The sequence below is a fragment of the Podarcis filfolensis genome (genome assembly GCF_964270895.1).
Source record: "Podarcis filfolensis genome assembly, chromosome: 6".
Classification (NCBI taxonomy): Eukaryota; Metazoa; Chordata; class Lepidosauria; order Squamata; family Lacertidae; genus Podarcis; species Podarcis filfolensis.
The window spans coordinates 36,806,776-36,829,432 of NC_139609.1; the positions used below are offsets into that span (position 1 = coordinate 36,806,776).

General features: G+C 43.3%; 1 protein-coding gene across 1 annotated transcript; it reads left to right on the top strand.

The window, feature by feature from the left end:
* The first annotated feature begins 3,646 nt into the window (after positions 1-3,646).
* On the top strand, positions 3,647-20,985 carry PTGER3 (prostaglandin E receptor 3). Its single transcript, XM_083621037.1, has 2 exons — positions 3,647-6,152; positions 19,238-20,985. Exons 1-2 carry the CDS (start codon positions 5,232-5,234, stop codon positions 19,520-19,522), a joined length of 1,206 nt encoding a protein of 401 aa, XP_083477163.1. The 5' UTR covers positions 3,647-5,231; the 3' UTR covers positions 19,523-20,985.
* Positions 20,986-22,657: the final 1,672 nt, after the last annotated feature.

Sequence of the window (22,657 nt, forward strand, 5' to 3'; positions counted from 1 at the left end):
TCCTCCGTTAGTAAAGGCAAAACAGCAAAAGGGCTGTCATCCCTAAACCAGAAGGCTTTATTCAAAGGTATTTTCTTTGAATAAGCAGTATATGCATTTTGTTACTTAGATATTGGGATGAGATTTCTGAGGAGTGGGGAAGGGGAAATGTTTCACATAGCAAAGGGAGGAGTTTCAACCCCATAGTATGTATTCCCTTAAAGCTTTATCCCTATTGCTGAGATACTTAGTAGACTGCAGCCAGCTTGATCAGGCCAATTCATTCTCTCACACACCCCATCCTCATAACATAAACATTCTATGAAATTGTACACTTCGGGGGGGGGGATCTAATATAGTCTATTATCGTGTGGGTGAGAGACTAGTTTATGTCCAGACCTGTTGTGGATGTAGGTGTGAAAATAGATAGTGTGATGTGTGTCTGTGTATGAGAGTGGCTAGATGTGTGTGTTTGTATGTAAGAGCAGCTTTCACATTTCCCCAGGCGCAGGGGGATGTTCTAAAGAACCCATGATGTATAATCTAAAAAGGGCACAAGTACAGTGGTACCTCAGGTTAAGTAATTCGTTCCAGAGGTCCGTACTTAACCTGAAACTGTTCTTAACCTGAAGCACCACTTTAGCTAATGGGGCCTCCCGCTGCCGCCGGAGCATGATTTCTGTTCTCATCCTGAAGCAAAGTTCTTAACCTGAAGCACTATTTCTGGGTTAGTGGAGGCTGTAACCCGAAGCGTATGCAACCTGAGGTACCACTGTATTGCATAAATATATAGGCTTCAACACTTTGGAAGTCCTAGAACAGGTTTTCCCAAATTTGGGTCTCCAGCCGTTTTTGGACTACAGTTCCCATCATCCCTGACCACTGGTCCTGCTTGCTAGGGATGATGGGAATTATAGTCCAACAACAGCTGGAGACCCAAGTTTGTTGCTGCTCTTTGTGTTTTCCCCATACAAGGTTCATTAAGGTGGAAAAGGCACCAACATCGATCTATGCTAGGGAAATTGAGGTGGGAATTATTACCCTCTCCCCCGTTAGTAAAGGCAAAACAGCAAAAGGTGAGGTAGCTGTTTTATTCCTGCTCACAAAGATGAAATTCTGCTGAAGTATGTTTTTTTTTTATCTGAAGAGGGTGACAAGTAGGTTGGGAGAGTTTAAAAAGCTTGCAAAATCTTGTTTGGTTTAATGTTTTTATGAATATGCATTCATATTTATATTTATACTTAAGAGTAACTTGTCTCTTAAGTACCTAGTTCAGTACTGCTTGCATAAAGTTTATGTGCTGACTTTTGGCATTGACTTGCTACTCAGAATTATTTTATTGCTATTTGGGAGAGAATGTTGGCAGTATGTAAATACCATTGATAAGTATCTATAAATTATTGGGTCTTTTTAAAGTGCAATCATAAAATGAAACGGGGTGTTTCCAGTAACAGAAAAGCAGCTGAGCAATAGAAATGTATCACTTAATTTCCCTGCGGGGACAGATGCCCTCCAGGGCAGTGTTGGTGTTACTGGAATAAGGAAGATTCCTAAGACAGTTTTTACAGCTTATCGTTATAGATGTTTCCTCTTAGGTAGCTTTTTAACCCTTCTATAAATTTAAGCTTCCAATTGGATTTTATGGATAGTGTATGTTAAAAGTGATAGGTGGTTTCTGCTGTAATTTTATCTTTTCCTCATTTACAGTTATAAAAATCTTGTTTTTTAAAATCACGGCAGATGTTAAGTCTTACACAGATATGACTTCGCTGATAAATATCACTATTACATACCAATTGTATCGGTATGTAATAACGGCAGCTTTGGACATTGTAAAGAAGTATCAGTATCCAGAGATTCAGTCACTAATGAATTCAGCTTGTGGGAACTTCTTTTGTAAGGTCCACAGCCACTTTAAAAGTAGTTTTAGCCCACTACTCTTGTCACCAGGCAGGGAATGGAAAAGCAAAATGGTTCCTGAAGTTTGGCTGCAACAAGATTAGCCAAGGCAGCCTAAGTTAAATCTTGAAATTTGTGTTTTACAGCCCCCGCCCTATTCTGGAAAGCAAAATCCTTAGAAATTTCCAGGTTTTTTTCACTGGAGAGAAGCAGTTTGTATTTTCTCTTGTATTGATGTGGATGCTAACAGTTTTTCCAACCTTTTCTTTGAAATGGTAGGATCTATTTAAAGCATCATTCAGTGAAGCCATGAGAGCAGTATTTTACATATGCCTCTGAAGCTGGTGTAAAGTTAAGCTGAGATAAAATATTTTTTAAATAATATAACCGGTATTGTTTGCTCATTTTAATTTGATAGCTATATTGGGACCCTGGCATTTGAATTCCTTAAAACTGTTTCAGTTTTAACAAGATAATGCAGCTTCTCATGTATGAGTTTACTAACTGTCAAGTGGGTTCAAAAAAGTTAATTAACCACAGCCATATCCAACAGATCACTAGATGGTGCAGTTGTTTTACTGATAGCATATACTTCTGTGCCAATGGTGTAATCCTCATACATTAAAATGGATGGTTTTTTCCCCCAGTGCAAAGATCAGGGTGTTAGTAAAGGCAACAGCAAAACAGCAAAAGGTTGAGGTAGCTCTTTTATTCCTGCTCAAAACCATTTGCTCTTTTCAATAAGAAACAGAATGTTAGCATTTGGGCAATGCTTTTTATTTTACTTGCAATTTGTATCCTGTGTGGCTCAGGTGTTGTGAAGCTTACAAAACTGCTCACACATAAAACGTAAAAAATAAAAAACAGAAACCATAAATAGTAAATCCAGAACAACAGCAATTCCAATTACACATACTCAAATGCTCAGAAGAATAAAATAAACCTTTAAAAAGCATAATATAATATAATCTAGTCATATAAATACACAGGGTGAGTCCTTTAAAAGAGGCCCCGTGGATACAGAGTACACATGTTCCACGGGGCCTCTTTTAAAAGACTCATCCTGTATAAGCCTTCTAGATATTCAACCGTGCATCCTCCAGAAACTGATGTCTATATGAAATATGTTGAAATATAGCCAGAGCAGTGAGGTATTCAGACCATTGCGTGGGTATTTATCCATCAGGTCTCAAAGCATCTTAGCAACCATAAGGACTCAAAATCCACTTTTGTTGTCCTGCCATTAATCCCCATACTACAAAAAGAAAAATTGTTGTACATAAAAGATTTCACCATTACAAAACTGATACACACAACACAACTTCAGACCAAAAAATAAATATCACTGGACCACACCATACGCTTCAAGGAGGCATTTTCAACATTAATAATAATAATAATTTTTATTTATACCCCGCCCTCCCCAGCCAAGGCTGGGCTCAGAGCGGCTTACAAGCAATAATAAAAACAAATTGAATGATTACAACTTAAAAACAAAATTAAAATACAACATTAAAATATGGAAACATTAAAACAGTAAAACGTAGCCTCATCGCAGGAGGTGAAGGAAAGGAAAAAAGAAAGAAAGGGAGGGAGGGAATCAAATTGGCTCCAAGCCAAAGGCCAGGGGGAACAACTCTGTCTTACAGCCCCTGCGGAAAGAAATCAGATCCTGCAGGGCCCTGGTCTCATGAGGCAGAGCGTTCCACCAGGCCGGAGCCAGAGTTGAAAAATTACACCTCCAACAGGTTTATTATCTGTAACCTCCAACATCTGTCTGCATTGGCCTGTGGCTTCCTATACCAAAAATAGTGTTTTTGCTGGATCAAACTTGGTTTCAAATCTAAATAAACACTCTTGTTTATATTCTAAAGCAATTTCCCATTGTTTAGGCTGTATTCAAATCCCCTGTTCCACACCTCCCTATGTTCCTGTACTTCGACTGGTCATTTCTTCGTCAGAGGGCAAATGGGCAAATTTAGCAGGGGATCAAATACTTTCCCCCCTCACTGTACATAGATACATTAAGCATTTGTAAACAAGAGTTTGGCTTTTTGTAAGGATCCACCAATACCCTCCAACAATCTGGAAGCTGCTGCAGGACTCAAAGCAGATGGTCCATAAACGGATGTCAACAAGTGATGTGCTGGAGATACAGTACTGTCATCTGGCACTCACCAGTAACTGATGTTCAGATTGTAAAGTAGGAAATGACAAAAGCATTGCATTTGAGCTTATCAGGTGATCTAATGTACATATCCCACATTCAACCCATTGGTTCTACAAACAGAAGGCTGCCTATCTTCACATTTGAGTTACCAATAAAGTTAATTTAGCATGAGAATATGGGTCAAATAGTAACTGACGAGAAATAAACGCTGTCTCTCTCTAGCTGCCAAAACTGAAAGCGGTATTGGCCCTTTTTATTATGTGTATGCCTTCAAATATGTCCTCTGCAAAGCGCTAGACGTCTTGTAAGTGAACGCAACTCTGAAATCCCAGATCGCGCTGTTCATTCAAGTGACATAGCGGCGTCTGCAGCATATTGCGTTTCCTTGGACCACTGACGTTTCCGCAACTATAAAAATTCAGCACGTTGGGAGCCGGGCGCCTATTCGCTATTTATATGAAATAAACCCCTAAATCCGCACGTGCCGCTATCTTGGGTGACTAGGAAGTGGACGGGAGTTCCTTCCCGCTAGATGGCATCAGCGCCTCTCTATACTTCTATATGATTTTTTGGGTTTTTTCCTGGGATTCGCCGCGATTGTCAAGTTCATTTTCCTGTTTTGTAGCTGCGGTTAGGAACCGCGCTTCATGAGCGATTCGACCAACCACTCTCCGATGGAGGCCAAACAGCGGCTAGGTGTGTAAAGGAGCCCCGGAAGTGCAACTTAAGCTTAAGCGGTCCCGAGCGGTTTCTAAGGGCGAGAAATCCTCGACGGAGCACCCGCGCTTGGCAGCCTAGTAAGTCTCGAAGCGGCGGGTATGGGCACCGGGGCTGGCAGAGGGAGGATCACCCACGGGACTTCCGACGGCGGCTTCCCTGACATTGGTCCTCGAGTTCAAAACAAGGTCTGCTGAACGGTTTCGCTGGCAGACGGAAGACCCCCTTTCCGCGCCGGGCAGGTGCAAGAAAGCGAATGTCGTCCCTCTTTCGGCGCTGCGGGAAGGCCGCCCGCCCCCGCCCCGCGGCCAGACCCAGATCAATGGAGCCGCTCCGCCGTCGGGGCTCCGCCCCCCGCGCCTGCCTTTAAAAGGCAGCCGCGGCTCGCTCTGCTCCTTTGCCCGTCTGGCTTGTGGCCGTCTAGCGCGCGCACCCAGCTGCCTTCTCGCGGGCGCCCCACCATGGGATGGGCCTGCCCCGCTGCCCGCCCCGTCCCGCTGCCCCGGCCGCTGCCGCCGCCCTCCCGACCAGCAGCAACATGACTTCCTACGGGCCCTACGAGGGGCGCTTCAACTGCACGCCCATGGCGCTGCTGAGCGCCGCGGCGGCGGGCAGGGAGAAGGGCAACGCCACCAGCCCGGAGGTGTGCGGCTCGGTGTCGGTGGTCTTCGCCCTGACCATGATGACCACGGGCCTGGTGGGCAACGGGCTGGCGCTGCTGCTGGTGTACCGCGCCTACCACAAGAAGCAGAACGCGCGCAAAAAGTCCTTCCTGCTCTGCATCGGCTCCCTGGCCCTGACCGACCTGACCGGGCAGCTCCTCACCAGCCCCATCGTCATCGCCGTCTACCGGGCCGGCCGCGACTGGCGGGCGGTGGACCCTTCCCTGCGCCTGTGCACCTTCTTCGGCCTCAGCATGACCGTCTTCGGGCTGTGCCCGCTCTTCATCGCCAGCGCCATGGCCGTCGAGAGGACCTTGGCCATCCGCGCGCCGCACTGGTACTCGGCCCACATGAAGACGCGCGTCACCAAGGCCGTCCTGCTCAGCATCTGGGTGGCCGTGCTGGCCTTCGCCTGCTTGCCCGTGGTGGGCGTCGGGCGCTACGCCCTCCAGTGGCCCGGCACGTGGTGCTTCATCAGCGCCGGGGATCAGGGTCCCCACGTGGGCAACGTCATCTTCGCCTCCACCTTCGCCTTCCTGGGCCTCTTCTCGCTCGCCGTCACCGTGGCCTGCAACTTGGCCACCATCATCGCCCTGGTGTGCCGCTGCCGCTCCAAAAACTCCGCGTCTCAGTCCAGGAGGCAGTGGGGCAGAATCACCATGGAAACCTTGATCCAGCTGCTGGGGATCATGTGTGTCCTCTTTGCCTGCTGGTCGCCGCTCTTGGTAGGTGGACAACCTGTCTCTTGTGTTTGTGTGTGTGTGGCGGACTTCACTGTAGAATAGCTGGCTACCCACCACCCCCTTGGAAAAAAACAATTTAAAAAAACAGAAAAGTGCTCAGAATAAAATATATGTGAATCATTCCTTTTTTGGACAAATGTAAATAAACACGAAACTTTATAGTTTGCATTGCCCATTTGGAGGGCTTGAATACCTGAACACACAAAAAAGAAGTCATGAGCAAAATTAAAAAGCATAGCTTCTGCTTTTAGCCCTCTGATGAGGACAGCAAATAACTTCTGCAAAACTTCCCAAGTTTTACCATAATGCTAGAAACAGGTAGGTAGCCGTGTTGGTCTGACGCAGTCAAAATATATAAAAAAATTGTCCAGTAGCACCTTAGAGACCAACTAAGTTTGTTCTTGGTATAAGCTTTCGTGTGCATGCACACTTCTTAAGATCATAATGCTAGAAAGTGAGTGAGCAGGAGAGAGGGAGTTGGCATGCAAGGGAGCCTATTATTGGATGTTATGCTAAGCACTTTGTGCAGGTATATTATTTGGAAAACTTATTTCCTGCCTTCCAGTTTCTTTAGACGTCTTAAATGTTCTTTGAAGAGTTGTGCACACTCTTGGCTGCATCAGGCTAGAGTTGAACACTAGTTTTAAGGAAAGATGAAAGGGTTGAGAGAGCTTGCTTCCCATGTCCCTCCTGCCCTCTGCTCATTTCTTTTGCCGCTCTGGTGCTTCCAGCCCAACAGGTTTTGCAAACATTTGAAGCAGTGTGAAGAGGTTTTTCACCAGAAGTTAAAGTAGGGTGACTGTACACACCTGAAGCATCTCTGCTTCTCTCATATGGGAAAGTAGGAAGCAAAGCTGCTTTAAACCAGCTGTTCATCTAGCTCAGTATTGGTGGGCAGATCTCCAAGATCTCTCCCATCAAGTTGCTACCTGTACCTTTTTAACTGGAAATGCCAGGGATTGAACTCTGTGCCTTCTGCATGCGGAACATGTGTTCTGCCACTGAGCTATGGACTGCCTTCAGCACTCTGTAAAAACAGTATTGATCATCTCCCCCCGCCCCCCGCTTAATCGTCTTTAAAAAGAGGACAAGGCATAAAAAATACTGGACTTACTCTAGCTATTTTAGAAATGGTTGCAACATTTTAAGCCACACAAGTAGAAGAAACAAGAGCTCCAGTTGATATTTGAGTACCAGGTTGACTTGTAACCTTTTAAAATAAATTAGAGAATAACTTGTGGAAGCGTGTGGGCACCAGTTGGTGACACAAACCAGTTGCCATGCTTTTCTGTGAAAGAAAGAAAGAAAATGCATGTTTTATGTGCCAAAATGCAGCTATTTCCCTATGTAAGATGGGCGGAGCAATTTAAAAGCTCCAAGCATGGAGGGGAGGGTTTTTTTTACTGAACATTTCTCCTGTCGCCATGTCCCACCAAGACACCACAGACCTTCAATTCAGACTGGTCTTTGGACTTGCTACATCATAGGCTTTCATAAAAATTGCTGCAACTGTCAGCTTTATTGGAGTTTATGGGTACATTTTATCTACTCTTGTTTTCACGGTTCTGATTGCTCTCTTGCATTTTACTTTGCATCCTCTTGCCATTAAGCTACGTTGAGCACCATTCGGTGGAAAGGCAGGCTATAAACTTGACAAATAATAAGCGAGTAGAAGCTGCTTAATTCTCTTGCTCTTCATTCTGTCCCCAGCAGGGGTTATTTTTGGGTTCTCTCAGCCTCACCAGGAGAAAAACTGCTGAGGCAAATGGGTATCTTGCTCATGCATCATTTTAAGTTGTGCTCTCTCTTAGAAATCAGTAGTGAACTTCCTGCTCCTGACATGTGGGTCTGTCATAATCGTGTTTAGTTTGACTGTGCTGTAGTTCTATATCAGGCTGATCTAGCAAAAGGGATGTTTGATCTTTGAAGTCTTTTCCTAGGCCCTATTTATACAGCTCGGCAAACTTCATCACTGTTAAGCTAAACATGTTCCACCCCCCAGTTTCACTAGTCCAGCGCAAAGAGAGGACTGAATTTCCTCTGCTTATGAAACTCCAGAGAAGCTGTTGCCACCCATGACAGGAGAAAAAGAAAAATAACTGTTATGGGATGTTTAGATGAGCAGGGAGAACAAAATGTCCCTCTTGCGATTCCCTTGCCACTTGCAACTAGTAGTGCATGTTGCATTTAGTTTCATGCATTTATGTTTCTGTCCTGCCTTGTCTCTGACATGCAGCCGTGGTTCTTTCTCCCTTTTAGCTTTAAAATGCTGTTGTAGCAAAGTAGGTCAGATGTCAATGTAAGAAAACAAACAAGTAAATAGAAATAAACGAGGTTAGGTGGAGACCAGGAACCTGTGGCATCTCAGGTCTTGTTAGACTTCAACCCCCAGGCAGAATGGTCAGTGGATGGAGATGATGGGAGCTTAGGCCCACAGGTTTCCCATCCCTGGGTTAAGAGAGAGTGCTGGAGCCAAGGTCACCCAGTGAACTGCTTGGGTGAGGCCATGTTTGCCTTATTGAAGTCTGGTATCTCAGTGCTACATTACACTGGTTCCCCTTCCTAGAGTGGCTGGGGCAACTCAGTCAAATGGGTGGGATATAAGTAATAAATTATTATTGTGCACAAAAGCTTATAGAGAGAGCTGGGCATGCATTTTAGGCTGTAATTAAGAGCAATGGTGAGTATATCATCATTGGGCTGTAATTGAGAGCAGTGATGAGCTACCCAAAACACTGCTCTTGCATAAGCCTCCCAGACAAGTGGCACTTGCAGCAACCAGATGTTTGTCAAGGAAGAGAATGGTAGGGAGTGGCTAAATCCAGGCCCTTCATTTCCCTTCCTGAGCAGACCAATTGTGAATATCCTGCAAGGCTACATATACACAGCCCTGAGAGATATTTGATTGCAGCGATAGTTTGCCTTTGTCCAATTGCTCATCTGAGGTGATAAAGGATTCCTCAGGATTTACCAAGGAGTTCCTGGGCGGGGAAGATCTTGTGGTTACTGCATTGGGAGGGAAGCTTGCAAAAAGGTTAGAATTTTGCTGAGGATAGAGAATAGATTGTGCCTTTGGGCACCTGTGAAGTGGGACTGAATGAATCAAGAGCTTGTGGCTGGCCAAACAACATGCTATGTTAAATACATCAGTGCATGTAACAGGAAACAGCATCAGCTAAAGAGGGGCTGGTAATTGTGCGATGGAGGATTTAACCCTTTCTTCCCCTGTTGCAGTCCTAAGGAAAAACCCTCTTCTAAAATAAGCTGTTTGCATTAGAAGCAAACTCCCAACTTCAGAGGGAGAGATTTTCATCAAGACCGCAGCAGATAAGGAGAGGGCTTAGTTTTCCACCCACATTCAGATTCACACCCCTGCCCCCATACCAAACAGATTCTATTTACATAGTTTTAAAAGCAACCTCCAGCAAGTTAAATGGAGAGAGTGAGCATTTAAACTCCCATCTAGAGTGGCCTTCAGAGATTCCTGGGTGAATGAGTACTTTGTAAAGTGAGGTCAGATACAAATGAGGTATAGAAGGTATAAATGTCAACAGTAACCCATTCACAAAGAGTGTGTAAGTAAATAACCCAGGAAGCCCCATGTGGATGAGATCACTACATTTTGAAATGCATTTAAATAGATATAAAAAGACATTTAACAACCAGAATTTCCCTCTCAATCAGGACATGGAGTGAATGTTTCTCCAGCCCTTGGGTCCTAAAATGTTGGTGAGCCTCAGGCTACAGTGCTGTATTTCTCCTCCAGCTAACACGATCATATGATGGCTCAGTTTGCCATCTGCTGAATCAAGTGTAACTTCATAGACTGGTAAACAGAAATAGCTAAAGTATTGGCTCATTTGTCCTTGACTCAATTATAGTTCTACGTATCAGATGTTGTGGTTTTACTTGGTTAAAACGATGTCTTCACCCATCACAGGGAGGACCAGAAATTGCAATACTGTAGATGTTTGTTAATCTTTTGGAAGAGAGATTGAAAGAGAGAACACGTCTTTAATTTCAGTATGGGGGGATGAAAAGGTGCTCTAACATAATTAACATGCTTATTTTAAATTAAAAAATGAGTTTCAGAAAAAGAATACTAGTGAATCATGATGAATGATGACAATTAATTTAAAAGAGATCTGACCTCCCTTACGTATAATAATAGATCAAAATGTCATGTTACTAATTAATATTTTCAAAATATTATTTCAAATGTTTAGCAAATGTCCAAGCATGCAGTATTTGGTTTGTCAATATTGCCTGTACAGTATATTCAGCATAAGGTTGGAACAAATCTAGTCTAAAAACTGTCTGAAGTCCACAGCTTGGTTGGGAAACATTCATTTATCTTGTCCTCTATGTGGTCTATAAGATCTGATCATTTGGTTTATTTCACAGAAAAGGAAACTGAGATTTAATCAAATTGCTAAGGTTATCTTCTATGGAATAACAAAAAGAAAAGACAGTAATCTCTACATATGAGTAAGAAAAATGAGTTTGTACAATCAGCTCAATGGCCCACCCTGTACAATAAACTCCCTGCGATAGTAGATGAGAATAGATTGTCATCTATAGAATTTTTTTGGATAAACTGTCGTGTACAAAATGCCAAATAGATGTGGAATGGATAATTTAAAAAATAATAATAATTCCCCACTATTGTTTTCCTGGACGTGAGAATTCCAACATCATTTAGCACCAAGAAAGCATCAGAACAGGCGCATCTCTCTCTCTCTCAACATAAGCTCTGGGAACCATAGGAAGCTTATACCGAGTCAAACCATCGGTCCACCTAGCTGAGGATTTTCTACATTGATTAGTGGGGGCTCTCATTGGTAATCTCCTAGCACTATGTGGAGATGCCAGGGGTTGAACTTACGACCTTCAGAATGCAAAGTGGATGCTATGTCAGTTCCCTTCCAACTCTACAATTCTATGATTTTGAGATGCTGTGTCAGTATGAACATTTGAATGAGAGAATGGAAACCATAGTCTTGAAGCTCTTCAGGGCAATGGAGGGGTTTCATGACTTCAAACATGCAGAGGCCATCAAAAGTCCTTGGACTTTAGTGAGAATGTGTCAGATACATCTCGCCATGGCCCTGCCATGCAAGCAGGGTGAAATGACCAAAGCCAGGGGAAGAAAGGGTATAATTAGGGAATGTAGGAACTGGTGTCTGAACTATGCAGCAAGGCATTTTGAAGTGTGGGGAATGTCATTTTGCCTGTCCCTAGCTAGCAACAGGGGGTTTCCTATGAGGTTCAGGGCTCTAGGCCCACAGCTTTAGATCTTTTAATTTTGCTGTGACTATTTTCTTCCATTCTGGAAATTGCTTTACACCATGGGTAGGCAAGCTAGGGGCCGGATCTGGCCCAATCACCTTCTAAATCTGGCCCACGGGTGGTCCGGGAATCAGCATGTTTTTTACATGAGTAGAATGTGTGCTTTTATTTAAAACGCTTATCTGGGTTATTTGTGGGGCCTGGCTTGTGTTTTTGCATGAGTAGAATGTGTCCTTTTATTTAAAATGCACCTCTGGGTTATTTGTGGGGCATAGGAATTTGTTCGTTTTTTTCTTCAAAATATCGTCTGGCCCCCCACAAGGTCTGAGGGACAGTGGACCAGCCCCCTGTTGAAAAAGTTTGCTGACCCCTGCTTTACACACACTTAGGTGAATTCGCAGCTCTGAGGGAGTTATGCAAACAGATGCAATGTGGATAAACCCCCTCATTTTTAATTACCCTTTGTTCATTGCTCATAATTGCTGTTCACTGGGCCTTTGTGTTAACAGTTGCTTTCTGTGCTGGTCAGAACCACACTCGGCCAACAGCTGGATGAAAGCTCTTCAAGGTGAATATCAACAAGACAACAAAAGAGAGAGAGAGAGAAAGCTCTTTTTCTGATAGTATGACAAAAGCTACCCAGGTGTCTCATGAGTGGAAATTCACATAACAATTTGAACTTAGCACAGTAGCAAATGACACACTCCTGCCTGTTTCTCTAGTGCCTTCAGGCTCTAGAATAGAAACAACCATTTTCTATTTCCTATATTTCTTTTCCTATAAAACCATTTTTTAATGCCCAATCAAACCTGAATCTAATGTGTTCACATATTGAAAAACCATGATTCCTGAAAGCTTTTGCCAAACCCAACCCAGAGGAATAAATGGGAGTTATTGCCACATAATGGGGTGCAACATGAGATGAAAGGAGGGAGACTAGGGAAATGGAAACCTTGGTTTACGAACTTAATCCATTTCAGAAGTCCGTTCTTAAACCGAAACCATTCTTAAACCGAGGCACACTTTCCCTAATGAGGCCTCCCTCCGCCGGTGCCCTTCCAGTGTTCGGATTTCGTTCTTAGACCGAGGTAAAGTTCTGAAACCAAGACACTATTTCCGGTTTGGCAGAGTTTGTAAACCAAATCGTTCTTAAACTGGACTGTTCTTAAACTGAGGTACCATTGTACCATTAATTGTAGTACTGAAATTATTGGGGAAGAGATTAAAATCCCTTTTGTTTTGATGGGGTGTAAAATTTCCAGACAGCCTAAGTGTCCAGTCTAGAGAAATCTAAGAATAACATGGGGCAGGGTTTGTGTGACTTGTTGCTTTATGTCTGTGCCAGGATAGGACTCCACTCTTTCTAAACACAGGAGTCCACTCGTGACTGTTGCTTTTGCATAACTGCTTCTCAGATCCGTACGAGGCCCAGCTGTGTTACTCCAGTTCCATTGAACAGTCTTGAGAAAGGCAACATGCTGGGGCTTGGGCTTAAGGAAGATTTTAAGGAGATTTCCTACCCCTGAATCCTGTGGCGTAGGAAGGGGTGTGTGGTGGGTGTGGTCTGCCCGGGTGTCATCACTGAGGGGGGTGACAAAATGGCAAAAATATGTGTTTTTGAAAAAGTAACTCCCGTACCCACTGCACGCCCCTTCCTACGCTACTGCAGGAGCACTCTCCCCTTGAGTGATTTCCAGAAACCAGAAGTTTGCTGCCTCCAACTTTGCAGGCAGAGCACAGCCTTTATGGCTAGTAGCCTTCAACAGCTCTCCTCCTTCAAGCACCGTGGGGCTTGTGTCTGTCCACCGCCTCAGCCGCCCTACAGTTGAGGGAGATGCTGCAGAGAAGCTCCACGCAGCGCGCCCTGCCTTGGCTCATTCTGCCCTCGGCTGCAGGGCGTGCTCACCACCCCGGGCACCCGAGCGGCTAGCTACACCGCTGCCTAGCTACACGTCCTAGCCAAATTATGTCACCCATAGCTTTCTGAAAGCAATAGCCAAGGAAGCCATCATAGAAGGTAAAGTGCCCCATATAAATTGAGCACTGGTAAAATATAGGAAGGGATGCGGGTGGCACTGTGGTCTAAACCACAGAGCCTAGGACTTGCCTATTGGAAGGTCGGCGGTTCGAATCCCTGCGACAGGGTGAGCTCCCGTTGTTCGGTCCCAGCTCCTGCCCATGTAGCACGTCAAAGTGCAAGTAGATAAATAGGTACTGCTCCAGCGGGAAGGTAAACGGCGTTTCCGTGAGCTGCTCTGGTTCGCCAGAAGCGGCTTAGTCATGCTGGCCACATGACCCGGAATCTGTCTGCGGACAAACGCCGGCTCCCTCGGCCTATAGAGTGAGATGAGCGCACAACCCCAGAGTCGTCCACAACTGAACCTAATGGTCAGGGGTACCTTTACCTTTTTAAAATATAGGAAAGAGAGAGCTTCCTTTAAACTGGAACAAGCTCATGCTTCACTTGTGGTAGTCACTGCTTGAACCGCATGATCCACATGATGAGCAAGCTGCCATAGCTGTCTTTTGCCACCTTGACACATATCCATATGCAGCCCTTCTGGTTATTTCCCTGGGCTTACTCTTCCCACCCCTTTCCAAATGACACCGATTCAACCTGAGATTTTTTGCACCACATGCACCAGGTTTATAATGTGTAAAAAACAAACACACCCTGTCTTGTTTGAATTTTAAAGGGGGAGGTACTCTGTGATTGAACAGAAGCTTTCCTTCTCTCAGAGTAGACTGAATTCATTCATCTGACCTGAGCACTGCTTGGTCACAGAATTCCAATAAGCATCTAAAGGGAGAAGGACTTTGTAGCTTTCCTGGATTCAGCTCAGAAATACCAACATGCATGTGAACCTAAAAGATTCATTCGATTGAGTCACCCCAGTTATAATAAATTTACTCAACCTCAGTCTCTCTTCCTGCCTCTTGCCCCTGAGCTCTATTTACTAAAAATAATAAGACATTAATAAGTCTGTTGCTATTCCCAAGTGCATCTAATATCAACATTATCTCTTGCTATGTTTATTTCCCTTTCCCTTGCTGCATTTTCTGTTAATCTAAGATGTACATTGTTGGCGCATTTAGAAATGGTCTGTCTCTGACTGATCTACTGCATGTTAACTATGTTATGCAGAACATAAAACAAGTGGTACTAGTCTGCTCAAAACTCAGAAGCAACATACAGTGATTTTAAAGGTTTTGAGTTTTTATGCTACACAGTGTTCAAATTTTTACATTCCTGAGATGTATAAATCATCTTGCCTTTTGGAAATGGAACACAGGAATTCTGATCAATCCTTGAAGCTTCTTCAGAATGGAGGTGATGCTTTTTTTTAAGAAGGGTTTCAGGAAACGGTGTGTGTGTGTGCTCTAATTAAATGCATCGCACACATATTAAAAAGAACGTGCTTTCTGGTGGTTTTATTTAGACAGAACAATCTTAATATTGCCTCCTCCATATATAAGCAAGAGATTAGAGATTGAGCAGAGTGAAAAAGCTGTACAGTGGTGCCTTGCAAGACGAAATTAATTTGTTCCGTGAAGTTTTTCGTCTAGCGAATTTTTCGTCTTGCGAAGCACGAAATCCCATAGGAATGCATTGAAAATCAATTAATGCGTTCCTATGGTCAAAAAAAGTCCAAACAAAGCCAAATTTGGTACAACAAAAGTTTATTAACTGCTCTTTAAAGTCACACATACTGTAAAGAGCATTTCAAAATTCAAACCCAGAATTTTTTTTAAAAAACAGCAGAGTGGCCCAATGGTCACAGAAAATCATAAAAATGCAGGGGGAAAAACCAAGCTTCCAGATTCTTGCAAACCCCTCCCCAACTGTTCCCCCAGCCACCCAGCACACAGAAATTCAAATCCAGAATTTTTTTAAAAAAACAGCAGAGTGCCCCAATGGTCACAAAAAATCATAAAAATGCAGAAAAAACACACACAAGCTTCCAGATTCTTGCAAACCCCTCCCCAACACCAAGTCCTTGAATTCCAAACACCCCAACCCAAAATCCAAACCCCCCCAAAAAAGTTTTAAAAGCTTAACTTACCAAATGGCTGCAAAAGAAGTTTTGGAAAAGCTTCAAAAATCACCAAAGTCTTTAAAAACCTCAAAAAAGGCTACTATGTACGCTGCGTTCTATGAGTTGCTCCTCGAAGTCAAGTCGCAACTGTATTAATGGTGTTAAGAAAAAGGAAACAAACTTGCAAGACGTTTTCATCTTGCGAAGCAAGCCCATAGGGAAATTCGTCTTGCAAAGCAGCTCAAAAAACGGAAAACCCTTTCGTCTAGCGAGTTTTCCGTCTTGCGAGGCATTCGTCTTGCGGGGCACCACTGTATGCATTTGCAATAGAAAGCCATATAAGTTGCATTCCCTGCAGAGAGGCAATGGCCAGCGGCAGCATTTTTCAATTCCATCTTGAGTCTCAGCCAGGCGCCAAATACCACTACAGTGGTACCTCAGGTTACAGACGCTTCAGGTTACAGACTCCGCTAACCCAGAAATAGTACCTCGGGTTAAGAACTTTGCTTCAGGATGAGAACAGAAATCGTGCTTCGGCAGCACAGCGGCAGCAGGAAGCCCCATTAGCTAAAGTGGTGCTTCAGGTTAAGAACAGTTTCAGGTTAAGAACAGACCTCTGGAACGAATTAAGTACGTAACCAGAGGTACCACTGTACTGTGCTTTTGGAAGTGTTCGCAATCAGGGATTTCTTAGTCGCGAAATGCACCTAGCACCCTGCTAATTTCGAACGCTGCTTGGAGGCAGCAATGGAAACCACAGGAGAAGAGAGTGCTTTTGAGCACAGCTCCTGCTTGCAGGTTTCCCGCAGGCATCTGTTTGGTAGGCTTGCCACACGTCAGGAAAGCTCCTGACGTGTCCTGGTTTTTGGGTGTAAAAATGGTGTCGGGGGGGGGGCCAGTATGCATGGCAACACAATGGAAAATGCATCAGAAATTATTATTATTATTATTAATTACTTATACCCCGCCCATCTGGGCGGCTTCCAACAGATTAAAAATACATTAAAACATCAGTCATTCAAAAGCTTCCCTAAACAGGGCTGCCTTCAGATGCCTTCTAAACGTCAGATAGTTGTTTATTCCTTTGACATCTGATGGGAGGACATTCCACAGGGTGGGAGCCACTACCAAGAAGGCCCTCCAAAAAGTTGGAGAAACAACTCCAAAAGCTTAAAAATCACTATTTTTGGGGGGGAGGTACCCCCACCCAAAGCTCAACAATTTGGGTTTGTTCTCAAAAAAAGCTAAACAATTTTGGTGGGTTTCTAAGCTCAGCAACTTTGCGGGTGTCGGGAATTATGGCAACCCTCCTGTTTGGCAACTGTAAGAACAGGATGCTGAACTAGATTGGAGTCATTGGCTTGAGCCAGCAGGCTCTTATGTTCTTAGGATATGCTGGCAGTGTGGCAGTACTGCTTCCTTGCCTGCTACTAGGGTAAATGGTAGCTGTGCTAGCTAAATTACATGCGGTTAACTCTGGATCCAACCCTCTGTTTTCATAACAAAAGTTGTGCAGCTGGCTGTGAAATTTGACTTCTGCTTAATCATGGTTCATTTTGTTATGTACTGAAGTTCTCACCCTGGGCCAGCAGAGGGATACTGTAGATAGTTTTCACTCAGGTCCACATATGCAAATAAGGGATTGAAAGTGACGTTCAGTGATTGGATAGTTACAGAAAGTGGTTACTGTTGCGTTGTAGTAGAGCTCTATATAAGCAGGCTGGCTGAACCCTTCAGTTCAGTTCAGTTCAGTTCAGTTCAGTTCTGTTCTGGCCTGTGAATAAACAAGAGCTGTTTGAAGAATCGCTGTGTCGTCTGATATGTTCATCCACAACTTAACACATATAGAGCATCCTCCCCCTCTTCAGACCTTCCTCCAATGGGTTCGCACTGGGACGGGGGCCAGCGGGGTCATGGTGGTGGGCACAGCCCTGCTCTCCCCCTCCATGCGGTGTGAATAATGTGCAGCAGAACAGCCAAATAATGTGGGTGATATCAGCCGAGTCTCTAAAGAGCCCTTTTAATAAAAGTACCATTCAGAATTTTCAGCCCAAATGCTTTCTTTTCTGCAGAATGGCCAAGCCAATTAGTGAACCCAGGCAATATAATTGATTTTCCTTTATGTTCATTAAAATGCTAATTCGGTTTTCATTATTGCCATTGTAAAATATACTGCGTTTGGGGCATAGTAAATGAACCACAGGTGCACTTTGGAATACTCCACATGGGCTTTTGGATTAATTTCTTACTATTTAAGTATGGGAAATATTTTGCCAGAGAACCCGGTGGACCTTAAAATGGGTGAAACTGATCAAGTACCTTTTAAAAGGCACTAAAATATATGGCAGCTGTGTTTTTATAGGCAGAGCTTAGTGAAGGGAAAATAGAAGAAAGAATGCCAACTAATCCATGGAAAAATAAATACCTCTTTGCCTTTCATCAGAAGGTACCCCATGTTTGTCTGTGTTGTATAAAATAAGAGTTGGATTGCAGAGTTGTTGTAAATGCTGATAACATTTTATGGTTATTACATGAGGGAAATGGACTTACAACATAGGCACAGAATGGTGCTTTCGTTCCTCCTTCTGTCCCTTATTAATTTGGAAGTGATGGAAAATTCCAGGGGTCGTGTCCAAGGTTAGTCCTACTCAGAGTAGACCCAGTGAAACTGATGGGCCTGGGCAACTTTGGGCCCATTAATTTCACTGGTTCTGCTCCGAGTAAAACTTATTGGATACAGTCCCAGATATACAACATAGTTGTTGCTCATTAATTGAGCTTGACTTCAAGGGTAGGACTGCCAGCTCACCAAAAAACCCCCTGAGGAAGTCTTGTTTTGATTCATGCTGGAGTGTTTGTTGAAGGGAGTGTGATAGAGGAATGGTGTGCACACTCAGTCCATGACTCATCATACCTTAAACCCTTATATCTCAGCTCAGTCATTGCCATCATCTACAGGTCATCCCCCAAGTTGGTGATGTGAACTTAGTGTCATCAGCTCAGTCCTCTTCTAACAGAGACTCAGTAGGCACATTCTGTTTTGACCTGTGAACACCTGCTGAAAAAATTTCTGTACTTTCACGCTTATGCAGACAATTAAGAATACATATTTTGCCGGGGGCGGGGGATGATCCCAGATTTTTAATTTTCCCTTTTTTATTGTATATGTGTATGACTGTTACAAACTGCTTTGATTTTTGTTTGCTTGTTTAATGAATACTGGTATACATATTCATACATATACAATATTCCTATAAATGCAAAATGGCTGCCTTACGTTTACAGGTTTTGCAGTGCTGAAAAAAACCTGCAAAAACTTCAGACAGAGAGAGCTGAGCTTCCAACTGAGAGGACAATAGGACAAAAGACACGCATGCCTCTATCACAGCAATGCCTCTATCACAGCTCCTTCAACTCTCTTAAAAAACATGGTCTACCTCAAGCCTTAGAAATTGTGAGGTGAACTCTTATCTTCCTTTAGGAGACATAAATCAAATTAAATGGCCCAGGTCACATTTTGGCATCCATAAATGCAGGCTTCTGGAATGAGGATTGGCGTGTAAGAACTAATTGAAGCAGGTAGTGTTACGGTCTCATGACTGTCTTTGATCTGATAGGCTGCAGTGGTTTCAGGGAATGCCGCCAAGCTGCCTTAATATGGACTATTGTTCCACGTCAAAGAATGCCTTTAAATCATTGACTCTGTCTCTACTGCACTCATTTCCCCTCTTGTTCCCTTAGATTATGATGCTGAAAGTGACGTTCAACCACACCTCTATGGATCATTGCAGAGAATCCTGCAACTCCACCCGAAGCACAGAACTGCAGACAGAGTGCAATTTCTTCTTGACCGCTATCCGCTTGGCCTCACTGAATCAGATCTTGGACCCCTGGGTTTACCTGCTGCTTAGGAAGATCCTCCTGCGAAAGTTTTGCCAGTTGGCAAGTGCCATCTCCTGCCGCTCCCAGGAGGGATGGAAAGGGCGGCACATCATGTTGTCAGACAAAATCAGGCGCACACCATGAAGCAGGTTGCATGCCAACAACTTTCCTTGCACCGCCACCTTACTGTGAATATGGGCATCCAAGTTCTGTCCGTTTCCCTCTGTAACTGAATGGCAAGGACATAATATATTCCATGGACTAGTATTTTCAGTGTCTGCCAGAAATTGTTAACTTATATAACTAAGAAACCTGCCTGTCTTTTGAAATCCATAGCTAAGAGTGCAGCTTTTTGTGTACGTCCAAAGACATCGCAGGGATTCTTCCTACTGCATGGGAGAAGAACCTGCCATTTAAAAATCGGAACTTTGACTGTATATTCAGTGGCAATTAAGTTATTGAAGACTCAACATTTGTTTGACTCTAAAATTATTGTCAGAAATTTTCTTTGTTTCTGATCTTCTTTTTGACTTACCGATTTAACCGAAAAGGAAGGATAATCCTTTTTCATGCTGATTCCAGAAGTGAGGGATAGGGTGGGAGTTGAGGAATCAAAAATGCTATGGTGTGGGTGTTAATGGCTTGTGTCCTTTCCTTAAAGTTGGGAAAGTAGCAAGAGGCCTGTCAAATGCATGGAGTCACCACACTAATTACTCGTTTTCAATAAACACTAAAGGTCTTTTTCAAATGATAGTTTGTTACCTGTTGTATATTTTCACTTGTTCATGCAAGTTGCCCTTGTTATTTGCTGCTGCAGAGAATCCATGTGTCTACTCTCAGTGAAGAATTTATGTTCAGGAGAAAGCACATTGTCCTAATACTCAAACTACTGAATTTTGCCTCTGAAAAAAATTGTTGCTTCTATATTAGGATTCTTGGCCCTGGAAAGGCAGTGCTTTTCTTCAATCTATTAGAAGCAGAAATAAAATAGCAGTTCCACAGGCACTTAATATAATTCTATATTATGCAGTTAATTACCTCCTTTTCAGATTATCATAAATACCTCTTCTAAGTAATAGTTAAGATTATGATGATGTATTAGATTTATACCTCACACCTTCCTCCAAAGGAGCCCAGGGTTTACTTCTGCGTAAACATAATAGAAAAATGTCCTGTTCAGGAAAGACCACCTGCAACTTTAATTAGAAGATTCCTCCTTGCAGCTTCTACCTCTAACTGCCTCCTGTTCAGTGTATTTCTAGCTTCATTTCTGACTTTTGATGAAAAGCCTTGTATCTAGCTAGTCCTTCTCTCAGCTACTTTTCTTGTAAAAGAAAGAAATGAGTGGAAACTGCTCTCTGCACTCTCATGTTAACTCTGTGTTGAAAATAATCTGCTCAGTGTGAAGTAAGTATCATGGGAATGTCAAACATGGGCAGTTTGTTTTATTTTATTCAGGTATTTTTTGGTCTTATTTTAAAGTCGCATTAGCATGTATCTTTAAAATTGCTTTAGCAATGTTCTCTCCCATTTTATACGTGTTTGAGCTGCTTCATCTATCATGAGGGGAGATAGTCTTCCTGAAAATAAATTGCTTTTAAATAGTATGTTTTTTTCTACTTACTCATAACCTTTCACAGTAATTGAAAAGCAGCTGCACCATGAAAAGACAAAAAAATACTTTTCAAATGAGATTTGGGTGTCATTCAGCATCTACTTCATGAATCATTATGAGTAAATATTTGGAATCTGAGCCAAGAAAGACTTTTCTTTTGCTTTTTGACATAGATGCTACATTATAGAAAACCTTTAGACTGGGGTGAAGAAAGTTCAGTATAAAAAAGGTACAGCTGAGTGAGCCTGCATCCCCTAAAGCGGGTAGAGAGGACCTGTAGCCCTGCAGAAGATGTTGGACTTCTTTTCTCAACAGCCCTAGCTAGCATGGTCAATGGGCATGGATGATAGGAGTTGTACTACAGTAATATCTGGATGGCAACAGGTTACCCATCCTTTATCCTATGGGCTAGAGCAGCCTTTCTCAACCTGTGGGTCCTACAACTCCCATCACCTCTAGCTAGCAAGGGGATGATGGGAGTTGTAGTCCAACAACATCTGGGGACCCACAGGTTGAGAACCACTGGGCTAGAGGAAAGTTTGATATCCCTTTCTTGATTCTGAATTTAATATATGTGTGTTTGTTGATAGTTGTCACAGGAGCATGATGTTCGCAGCCTGGTGCTGGGTAGATCACAAAAATAAACACAGGAGATGGGTATTGGGTAAGTTCCACGGAACACAGAGGAGCTTTATTACAAATAGGCATGGATAGAGTTGTGCTTTAAGGTCCCTAAGCATCATTATGTGAGCGAGGAAGGAGAAAACCCAATAGTTATGAAGTCAGCGGCATACTTAACCATCAAAGCTTTTACAGTGAATACGTAACCTCATTGTTCTGGCAATCATATTGTTAATTTAAGTGAAAGTGCAAATAACCACCAAAGGCACTTTGACATTTTGTGAACTGCTTTCCCCCCCCTTTTCTTTTTTGAACGAGTCTTGTCTTCCAGACTGACGTGCTTCTGAGTTTAGTTTGCAGAGACAATGAAGAACTGTCATTATTCAGTCCATAAAAAAAACACAAGGGAGGGAAAGGATTATAAAGGAATCTTAGAGCAATAATAGCTTAGCCGTTTTGCATCGTGAACGAAACTTAAACATGGTACGATAATCGCCCCTGCTATAGAGTAAAGCTCCTTCTGTTCAAGGTCATGCAGAGATGAATAATGGAAGAAGGAAAATGTCTTCACCCCTAGAACTGACTACCACAAAATGGAATGCTATATATTATAGCAGGCACAGCTTCATGTCGTTTTGTTACCTGAGATGAAATACCTGCTGAAGTCAAGGAGAAGAGAACTTAAGGCTGCTCAAGTTATCCTGGCACCTTGGGTAGAAAACCCCACAGGTGGAACATAGGAAGTTGTCCCAGACAAAGTCAGATCATTTATGCATCTTGCTCAGTGCTATTGACATTGATTGCTAATAGCTGCTCTGCAGAGCATCAGGCACAAATCCTTCGCAGCCCTACCTGGAGACACCAAGGATCGAAGCAGGGGCCTCTTGCATGACCCATCCCAACTTACCCGCTCCTTGACAGTAGAATTAATTAATTAATGCATACTGCACTTCCGTGACATGCAATATCAGCCGCTTGAGGCAACAGCCTAGTTTTGCCTAATGGCAGAATTGTGCCCTGTTACTTTATTGTAAGGTCAGCTC

Excerpts from the sequence above, each read along its gene's own strand:
- PTGER3 (XM_083621037.1), top strand. The coding sequence starts at position 5,232 with ATGGGCCTGCCCCGCTGCCCGCCCCGTCCCGCTGCCCCGGCCGCTGCC. Across the intron at positions 6,153-19,237 it reads CCTGCTGGTCGCCGCTCTTG|ATTATGATGCTGAAAGTGAC; the intron begins GTAGGTGGACAA and ends TTGTTCCCTTAG.